The sequence below is a fragment of the Cyphomyrmex costatus genome, unplaced genomic scaffold, assembly GCF_001594065.2.
Source record: "Cyphomyrmex costatus isolate MS0001 unplaced genomic scaffold, Ccosl1.0 scaffold273, whole genome shotgun sequence".
NCBI lineage: Eukaryota > Metazoa > Arthropoda > Insecta > Hymenoptera > Formicidae > Cyphomyrmex > Cyphomyrmex costatus.
In genome coordinates this window covers 1,327,495-1,337,773 of record NW_017276833.1, presented here as the reverse complement: position 1 = coordinate 1,337,773, position 10,279 = coordinate 1,327,495, and the positions used below count along the sequence as shown (strand labels likewise).

General features: G+C 34.5%; 1 protein-coding gene across 1 annotated transcript; it reads right to left on the bottom strand.

Moving 5' to 3' along the window:
• Window positions 1–581: 581 nt before the first annotated feature.
• LOC108774712 (facilitated trehalose transporter Tret1) lies at window positions 582–7,710 on the bottom strand. The gene is made up of 5 exons (XM_018540873.1): window positions 7,629–7,710; window positions 3,942–4,471; window positions 3,453–3,758; window positions 2,538–2,740; window positions 582–961 (listed from the first exon to the last, which is right to left on the bottom strand). The coding sequence occupies exons 1-5, from the start codon at window positions 7,708–7,710 to the stop codon at window positions 667–669; spliced, it is 1,416 nt and encodes a 471-aa protein (XP_018396375.1). The 3' UTR covers window positions 582–666.
• Window positions 7,711–10,279: the final 2,569 nt, after the last annotated feature.

Genomic DNA, 10,279 nt, shown 5'->3' with positions numbered 1-10,279 from the left:
CTTAATCCGATCCGCGTCCAAAGTCCGTAGTGTGACACGGGCTTAAATACGGTGCGGTCTCGCTTCCCGCTCATTTGGCGTGATTTGGCGCGAAACACTACCATTTCTCTTGTATCATTTGTATCATTTATACCTCCCTAAACTTAAATAAAATATTACATTCGCGTTTCTACGTTAACTTAAAGTAATATATCTCTCAGAGTTTACAACAATATATTAATAGCGTAAATGGAATGTCGCAGAGACGATTAATCGTATACATTTAGTATTAATTACGAAATAAGGTCCCAAAATAAAGTGATGCGATAATGTTTGAGATTGATATATTCGTTCTTATTATTTTCTTATATATAATAATGCACATGTGTTTAAAAAGTAATTTAAAAATGTGCGCAACTGATAAAAATCTTACATCGTGAGCACATCGATAAATAAACTTACGTAAATAAAAATTATGTATTACAAGGAGATATAATAACAATACGTTCAAACATGAGAAAATTTACGGACGAAAGTAAGCAGAGAATGATATAAGTCGTTTATTAGATTTAATTTTCCTTCCGATAACTTTTTTAGCAGCTTATTTCTTGTATTGTTACTACAAATTTGTTTTATTGTTTGTCCGTACGTCATGCTACAAGTAGATGATAAATTTTTCATTCTAATTTAGGCGTTTGTCCTCTTTAATTGTATGTTGCCTTGTAACTCCTCTTGAATCTCCTGGGATGTTTTCCCTTTGGTTTCCGGTATGAAAAAATACGTAAACGCGGTGCCGATTGCCATGACCGCAGCGAAGATCCAAAAAGTGACGTCCGCGCCCAAGCCTTCGTTCATCGTGGGAAAGGTCTTCGTCACTAAGAACACCAGGAACCAGTTCAGCATCACGGCGATACCGGAAGCGACCGCCTTGGTTTCCGCGGGAAACACTTCACCCATCAGCATCCATGGTATCGGGCCCATTCTACGCATAAAATGTAACACATGAGTTGATGTCCTTCTCACTCTTTTTAGACTGATTGCTACATCAAATACTTCAAGATGATAATAAATTAGTTTGCTGGAATCTCAGTGAACTCTTTCACTTTCTATTTATTTTATTTTATCATAATATTATGTAAATTCAAAAATTATTATCATCTATAATCTACATATATTATGAATTATGATAATTTCTGAGTTATATACAGGGTGTCCGGGAAAGAGACGAACGATGCTTAAGGGGTGATTCTTGAGATCATTTTGAGACAAAAATTCTATTACCAAAATATTGAGGCTATAATAATTTTTTAATTACAAGCGTTTAAAATTAACGAATTATATCATCTAAAGTTGACGCGTTCAGAAGTCAATATTGATTTTAGAATTACATATGTGAATAAATATAAGTTTTATTCTATTGATATTTCTACAAATGCATTGTTCAAATACACTTTAAACATTTTATTATTAAAATAATCCAGAGAAACTAGATATTAGAACTTATACGAATATTATAAAATCTCTCTCTCTCTCTCATTAAAATTATAAACAATTGTAATTAATTTGTACAACTTTATGAATTAACCTTATGATAATTAATTTACAAAATAAATTATGTATATTGCACGCGTAAAGAGAGTTGTGAAGTTGGGCGCAGATATGCAGAACAGGGCGGCTGTTAGGGAAAGTAAACTCCAGCATGAATTTGCTATTAAAGTTTGACTCAGAATTTGGAACGACTCTCTAGTGAGACCATTTTTCTTATCCGACAGATTAAATGCAGCCAGATATACAGATTTTGTTAGAGACTGACTTTTTTGATCATTTAGAAGACATACACACACAGCAACTGAAATTGAAATGTGGTTTCACCTTGGTGGGTATATCCAATTTATTATGGTAGAACTACTCGAGCTTGGCTAGACAGACAGTTTCTACAACGATGAATTGGACGTGAAAGAGTAGTACCTTAGCCACCCCCTGATCTGACACCACTGGACTTTTTTGTGGGGCTTACAGCAAGAAGTTTATTCAATCAACTCAAAAGAACAATTGAGAAATCTAATCGAGACTGCAGTGCACCAAATATTGTCTGATTAGTGTTTGGCTGCAACACAAGCTGTCTGTAAGATGTGTCTACTAGATGTAATGCTGCAAGAGGCCAAAATTTTAAACAACATCTACATTAAACAAGTGAATAAATACAACGTAAATCAATAATTAAAAAAGTCTACAAAAATGAAAACTACGTTTTGTCTTTTTTTTGTGATTTTCTCCAAGACGAAGTAAAAACGAGCATATCTCTACAGGACTTTTTTCCTTAGTTTGTCGATCCCCTACACGCTCCCGAAGTTTGGTCATTTAAATTCCAAACACCCTTTATATATATCTCGGGTAATTTAAATATAGCAATAGATAATAGAGAAAAACGAGAATGGCATTAACTGCATGGGATAAATAACATAATTTTCTGGGATAGTCTCTACACTGTAAATACGAATATGTTGTTCTAGATTAATTCAAAAAAATCCGAATTGCAATCTAGTTGCAATACTCACCCGATGGAAAAGGCGATCATGAATAACGTCAAGGATGTGAGTGGTAGCCAACCGAGATTACTGACATCACTTCCATTCGTCTTAAGATTGAAATACAAACCGAGAGCCACCAGACTAACCATCATAACACTCGAGGAAAATATTAGGAGCGGTTTTCTTCCTGCACGATCCACGATCATCGCTGCTATGCCTGTCGTAATCATCTGCCAGGAACAACGGTTTTAAAGGTAAATATCTTCATTCAGAGATCCACAATGAAACAGTTAATAATAATTGCAAGAGATGGGTAGATATTACGATTGATATACATTTTTAACATATATTTACCGCCGATAACGAGTACCATATACACGAAAGGAACAATTTTGTAGAATATTCAAAAATTTAGCGAGATATACAGGTCTGAAAATATATAACTTTTTTGTTGGATTTATTTTATTAAAATAATTAGAAACCTCAACATGATGAAATGTTGCAAAGTTTTGATATTCCAGCAACCAGTTTGAGTTCCACGTAATTATTTTGATGTCCAACAAAATTATTTTCAGGTCTGTATCCAACTAAATTTTTAGATTCTTTAGCAAAACTGTCTCTTCCATATAAAAATTCAACTACGAAAAACGGAAAAAATCCACAACAAATTGTATACGTAATTTACATAAAAGTATGTTCAGCATAATTAACTCGCAAATATTAAAAAATTTTAATTATACTTTAATAAGATAATTAACTTCGAAAATTTTTCTATTTTTCTAGAATAACATTCTTTAAGTCATATTTCTTATCTGAATAGAAAGTATTATTATAAAAACGTTACACAATTTCTCTTCTATATATCGAAGGAATTGTACGAAGACATATTCTATAAAAATTCTATGAAAGTATATAAGCTTTTGTGTAGGCTATACATCGCACCTGAACGATCGCCACGATTATAGAGGCGACTTCCGGCTGCATTGAGCTTCCGGATGCCTGGAATATAGTAACCGTATAGAAGATCACCGCGTTTATGCCGGACAGTTGCTGAAAGAACATGCCGCCCAACGAAGCCAGCAAAGCTTTTCTGGCTGCTGGGGTTCGTATAAGATCGAACACGGTCGATTTCCTCGATGCTGCTTGCTCGGCTTCTTGCTGCGCTTCCGCGAGTTCCTCCGATGGATCATAAAAATCTCCTCGGAGGACCGACATCGCTATCGTAGCTTCCGGTTTTCGTCCTTGGTTCTATAAAGGTTCGAGACGTATTCAAATTTTTTTTTCACAAATGAGTTTGATCGTGTGGTTTAAATGTGTATTTCTTTTGAGCGAACTGTTGTAAAATTATTTTATAATATAAAATTTAAAATAACTGATATACACATGATGAGATAAATAAAAAGATCGTGGAAGACTGTCGACTGGACTTACCACCAACCAAATAGGCGACTCCGGCATGAACACAAAACAGCCCAAGAAACCGACCTCTATGAGGGCGCAGACTATACCGAACGTCGTGTAATTCATTACGGCACCGAGTACAAAGGCCAGCAAGATCCCGACTGTGATAAACAATTGAAACATAGCACCGAGCGAGCCCCGAGTCGAAGTCTCCGCGATTTCGGAGATGTAAGTTGGCACGACGACGCAGGCTGCTCCCACAGCGGCACCGATTATAAACCTAGCCAGGTAGATCAGCCACAATTTGTAGGCGAATATGATGATCACCCAGGACAGGAGAAACGGAGCGGCCAGCAGAAGAAGCGTTTTCTTCCGGCCGAGTTTGTCGGCCATCGGTCCGGATGGGACAGCGCCCAATATTGCGCCCAAGGCCAGCAACGAGCTCACCCAGGAACCCTGTTCCTTGGTGATGACCAGCCAAGAGCCCTTCTCGTACAGCTGGGGTAAAACGGGAGACGTCCAAGCCAAAGCGGTACCAACGGCGAGCGCCATAAAGCAGGCTGGTGTGCATTTAAACGGCGAATTAATTAAAATTGAAGAGAACTTGAGGAACTTTGCAAATATTTTACTTGAGATTTAAAATTAAATTCTCTAAGTAATTAAGTTCTCGAAAACGTTAATATAGGTATCGTAAATAATTACCAACGATTATTTTCTGAATCGATTTTATTAGACTCAGGTGAATCGCGACAAGTTTGTAAATTAGTTTTTTCGAGCAAAGAAACTTGTGCTTACTTTAATATTAAGAGTTTAAGAATTGAATATCTTTCATTCAATATTAAAAACTCTGAATGCTACGAATTTAATATTTAAAAATATAAGAACTAAAATGTTAGATTCAATATTACAGAAATTAAAGAACTGAATTTTTAATATTACGAATTTAAGAACTGAATATTACATTTGTCTTATATTTTGGAAAATTTATTGCATGTGTTTTCTGTCGTATTTTCGTTCAAGCATTTGGCTCAATTAATTGTTCTGCAATCTCATTACATTATTATTCTAATTTGACGAAATACGAATTATCGTTTGTCTATGAGAAATAATTCATCTTTCTCGGTAAAAAATATACGTTAATCGCAAATAATTATCTTTGATTATTTTCTGAATCGATTTTATTAGACTCAGGTGAATCGCGACAAGTTTGTAAATTAGTTTTTTCGAGCAAAGAAACTTGTGCTTACTTTAATATTAAGAGTTTAAGAATTGAATATCTTTCATTCAATATTAAAAACTCTGAATGCTACGAATTTAATATTTAAAAATATAAGAACTAAAATGTTAGATTCAATATTACAGAAATTAAAGAACTGAATTTTTAATATTACGAATTTAAGAACTGAATATTACATTTGTCTTATATTTTGGAAAATTTATTGCATGTGTTTTCTGTCGTATTTTCGTTCAAGCATTTGGCTCAATTAATTGTTCTGCAATCTCATTACATTATTATTCTAATTTGACGAAATACGAATTATCGTTTGTCTATGAGAAATAATTCATCTTTCTCGGTAAAAAAAAAAAAAAATATGCGAAATTTCATGAATTCATCAAAACAGCTTGCCGCTCTATCTTCTCAGTGAATAGTTTCTTTCTTACGGCGGTCTTTCATGTCACCGGCGGCGGCGCCGAATGGCGCAAATATTAATGCGATAATTGTAAACTAAATCCTTTTCGTATCGTGCTAATCCGCAGCCGGCACTCATGACTGTAACACGCACGATAAGACAGACGGGGGCTGAATATTTTATCGGGCACCAAAACTCCAGCAACGATAACAACTACCGTCGGAAATAGACAGTAGGGCATTATGACACGTCGGGAATTGAGTTGATTTGCAAAATTGCGCGGGACAACGAATCTACTGTCCTTTGAGATTTCGCCGTGCGTCTCGAGCGCTCACAAACACCATTGGATTTTACTGGCGGACATCGCCGGTCTCTCAGAGCAAAGTGCGACCCTGTTTCAATAAAATATCACGGCCAGGACCTCTAAGCGAAATATACGAGCTTATTCGGCGAGATTTCATAATAAACGGACGGTCTAACTATTACAGTCGGTGGAACTGCGACCTCGTTATATTTAATTCTGTAGGAAAATTTCAAACTTAAGGGACGGTCTGCAAGCGTAATATCCTCCTCTTTTTAGCAAACCTGTGTGGAATTTAATCAATATAATAAGCGCAATCTGACTGACTCGAGTAGCGTAACAAACTTATTGGTGTCCGGTTAAATCTACTTCAATTCACTAAAGCTCACTTTAAAATCAAACTGTAGATTTTACTTTAATTTAGTGAAATTACACTAATTAATGTCATTTTATAATAATGTTTTAATAGTAGTTTATTTATAAAAGATTTTTAATGACAAGTTGTATATAATTCTTTGATAGAGTACATACATAATTTACATTTAGTCTTTATGTGGCGTCAGCTGTTTGGAATACCTATCGATTTAATTATTTACTAGATCAAATGTAAATTTAATTATCTATCAGATAAAATATAAATAAAATTAATTGTGAATAAATATTGCTAGAAGATATCTTCGTTAAAAGAACAAAAATATGAAAGTGTAGACTTTGTCATTAATATCATTATTGCTTTTCTCGTGGAGTCCGAATGCTTTTATTGACAGGAGACTGAAATTTTTTAATAGATTTTACGGATAACGAAGACTTTACCCAGTGAGAAATGACAATGGAATGGACATCGAATCGATATCAATTCGACGTCGAAATCATTAAATCGACGTCGAATTGACATCGATTCGATGTCCATTCCATTATTATTTCTCACTGGGTAGCGAGTTGTGTTAATCTAATTGAGATATATGTCCGATTACATATTTAGTAATTTAATTAAATTGTGATCTAACATTTTATCTCAACATGCAATACATAAATTTCATAAACAACAAAAAAAAAGCGATACAAGAAATCTATAATATATTATCTACGATAATTCAATTTTCAGGAGATATAAAACATCCAAGGTAAAAATAACTTTCGTCAATTAGAATTAAATATTTAAGTATTTGAATATTTAAGTACGCGTGATTATATTGAAGTTTCTCTGGTAGTTACATCAATTGATAATTTATGATAACAACATGGCGATTGACGATTATCAGCTTGATAAATGTGTGTATATATATATATTCAATATTAAATATTTTAGTACGTAATAAATAATATCAGATATTTCAATATTGACGTTTAAAACGTATATAGATTAAAAAATAAATTATCTAACTGCAGGGATGAATGCTAAATATTATTAATGATACACCCAAGTTAGTTTCACATTTGCAATATTTACTGCACACAACCTGATATAACATATTTCGCGCTCTTTTCGAGCAGCACAGTTAGTGTAAATCACAATCAGTGTAAATTGTATTTAAATATACGTTCTCGATACAGGCTGTTTATTGAATTCAGACACGTATCGCATTTCAGGAGTGCAATTACATAATATATTGGTCATAAACAGGAATTATCAGAACAAGGTTCCTCACAATCTCCACTCCATCACTCTCAATGCGGGTCCAATGCTTCTTTCGATCTGTCGATTATGTAACTCACAAAGTATCGCGAGAGAAGCATACCACGTATAGAATAATTACACGAGCGTTAATAAACGCCCTTAAATACCAGAGATAGCTGCAAGATACTGCCACAGCTTCCTGCCTTCCTGACGCACAGGAACTCCGGTAATCATCCCCGTGCCCTCCATTCTCTTCAGCGAGTTAAGTGCGGCTTCTTCAAAGGTTATCGAAAAGGAACAACTTTGTATCCGGTGCGACTCAGTCTCGTCGCTCTTTAATTAACGCGTCAGCTTGTCGCCTCTGACTTTTTGCCGAAAATAACACAAAATTCACCGAGGATAAATAAATGAAAGGTACAGACTATACGTTTTGGCACGACACGAAACGCGCGGTACGCACCGAATGGACGGTGCGACATCAGAATCATTATATTTATCACTGCCATCACTATCTGGTCACCATTATCACTAATCTTTTGCTTATCTGAATCGATCGAAACAGCGAAATGATTTAGAAATCACGATAATCACTGAAATGAGCGGGAGTATAACGCAGAGTTGAAAATTTGAAAGAAACGCACTTTCATGTAAAAGCGTTTCCAGTTTGAGCGCTATTATTTCATAATTCTCATCAAGCTTTTCGGAATTTTTGCTTAAAGGATATAAATTTTTTAAATCGTCAGTAAATTTCTCCGTTTTTATAATATTCCAACAAGAGTAAGAGAAACTGGGTCAAACTGTGAATTGTGGCACATTTAAGAGTGTTTTTCAGAGGAGGACACAATTTTTATAACAAGAAAAATATCCTATATTAATAACTTTTTATTAATCTTCATATCGATAAAACTATGTTTTTCTCTGACATTAATATAACGAAATTTAAATAGAAAGAAAAATAGAGGAAGAAATATAAAGAGAGGAAGTCTTTTTGAAAATATCTTTCCTTCTAACCTCTCATTTTGTTTGTCCCAAAAATAATTTCAATTATTTTATACTGAAAATTTATTATGAAAATATTTAACACTTGCACAACAATTTTAAATGTAAAGAGTATTTTTAAACACGTGAAATTTTGTCAAAACAATTTGTAGGAATAACGATGAATTAATTGGCGCGAATCGAAAATTACGCGTGTGAACGTGTACGTTTCATCACATCAAAAACAGAAGGATGCGTATAAACGAACCGCAAATGATAATTTATTTTATGCGACAATGTGGCGAAATTCGTGAGTCGAATTTATGGAATATTTAATCGAATAAACAAATGTGTCCAATGTGTAATCGCGGCAAACCATACAACATCCCGCAACACGCGGCTCGTCCGATTTTCATAAACGAAACATCCCCGACGGCAAAAGCCCCACGGATTTGCAAGAGAGGAATAAAAGTCTCGCGGCCGCTTACCTTTAACTGGCGAGTCTCGCTTCTAGTCGTATGACAGGCACTTCAATCCGATTTCAATCGCTTACAAAGCGCAATTCTCAATTTTCCCCACACTGTCGAGTCGAATTTCTCGTTTAACACGCGTCCTCCATCTCTTCCTTTCCACACGTCCGACGTGTTCTCCTTCGAGTTTCCCAAACGGAAACAGCTCGCTGACGTAGATTATTGCATTCTCCTCGTGAGAAGTGCAAGCGGATGCATCCGAGATACACCGCATTGTGTGTAACTCGTTGAACTTTCTCGCGCCATTTCGCACGTTTCACCTCGTGAAGACCACTGTCAAGGCATTTTCATCATATATATTTCTTCCTCGCTTTTCCCGCAGCTACGATCTGTCCACTTTAATGTGAAAAATTTTAATCCGTATTAGCGTATCGTAACGCAGAGAGAGGATAAATATTACTTTCCTCCTACGCAGCGATTACACACATAATTACAAGTCATTAGATCTCAACAAACTTTATCTAATATTTTAAAGCAAAAACTTGTAAGAATGTAAGTTGTAAAATTGTTTGAAATAAGGATCAAATCTTATTGATTGTCATTTAATTTTAATTTCTATTTAATAATGTATTTCGTACGTTTAAAATTAATACTACATATTTATTATGAATAGCAAAATATGATTGTAAATACAAAAAACCCATTCAATTACTTCTACTTAATTATAATCAAAATTTATCGATCCTAACTATTCGTTTTTTGATAAAAAAAAAAAACATTCCTAAAATTTGCCTAAATCCCGAAAAAGATTTAAGAAAAAACTTTCTTATCGAAATTGTCGTTAAAGCTCGTTTCATTGCATTTAACATAATTTTGACGCAATTGCAAATCTTGCGATAAATTTAACAGCAATAATGAGGTCAATTTAACTAAATTAATTTATATGCAATACACGATTATTATCTGTGCCAATAACTTCTGTCAAACGAACGCCCGCTTGTCATTTAATAAGCGTAAATTAAACCGATCACAGGACACAACGATAGCCGCGCCGTCATTCGTCGCAGGATTAAACGCGGCATAGTGTTGTCGATAAAATTTTCCATGACATGCGTTTCTCTGATAAATCGCGCACTGTATTTAATTATGGAAATACTTAATGAATGGGTAATACGTAATTCATCACTTTCATACCTCTCGCGAGCGACAACATTTCGAGATTCAAATAATACCACGTTATCGTACTTTAACGCAATTTTATGTTATATCAAAAACACACAAGAGAGAGAAATCGGTAGATTTTGACTTTAATACGAAAAAAAGGTTTTCTTTTAATTTAAAATTGCAATAAATATTTCTTTCTATACGAC

What these genes read in the sequence shown, in the direction of transcription:
- LOC108774712 (XM_018540873.1), bottom strand. Translation starts at nt 7,710, where the DNA reads ATGGAGGGCACGGGGATGATTACCGGAGTTCCTGTGCGTCAGGAAGGC. An exon ending in GTATCTTGCAGCTATCTCTG is followed by an intron (nt 4,472 to 7,628) that starts GTATTTAAGGGC and finishes AATGCACACCAG; the next exon opens with CCTGCTTTATGGCGCTCGCC. An exon ending in AGTCGCCTATTTGGTTGGTG is followed by an intron (nt 3,759 to 3,941) that starts GTAAGTCCAGTC and finishes GAACCTTTATAG; the next exon opens with AACCAAGGACGAAAACCGGA.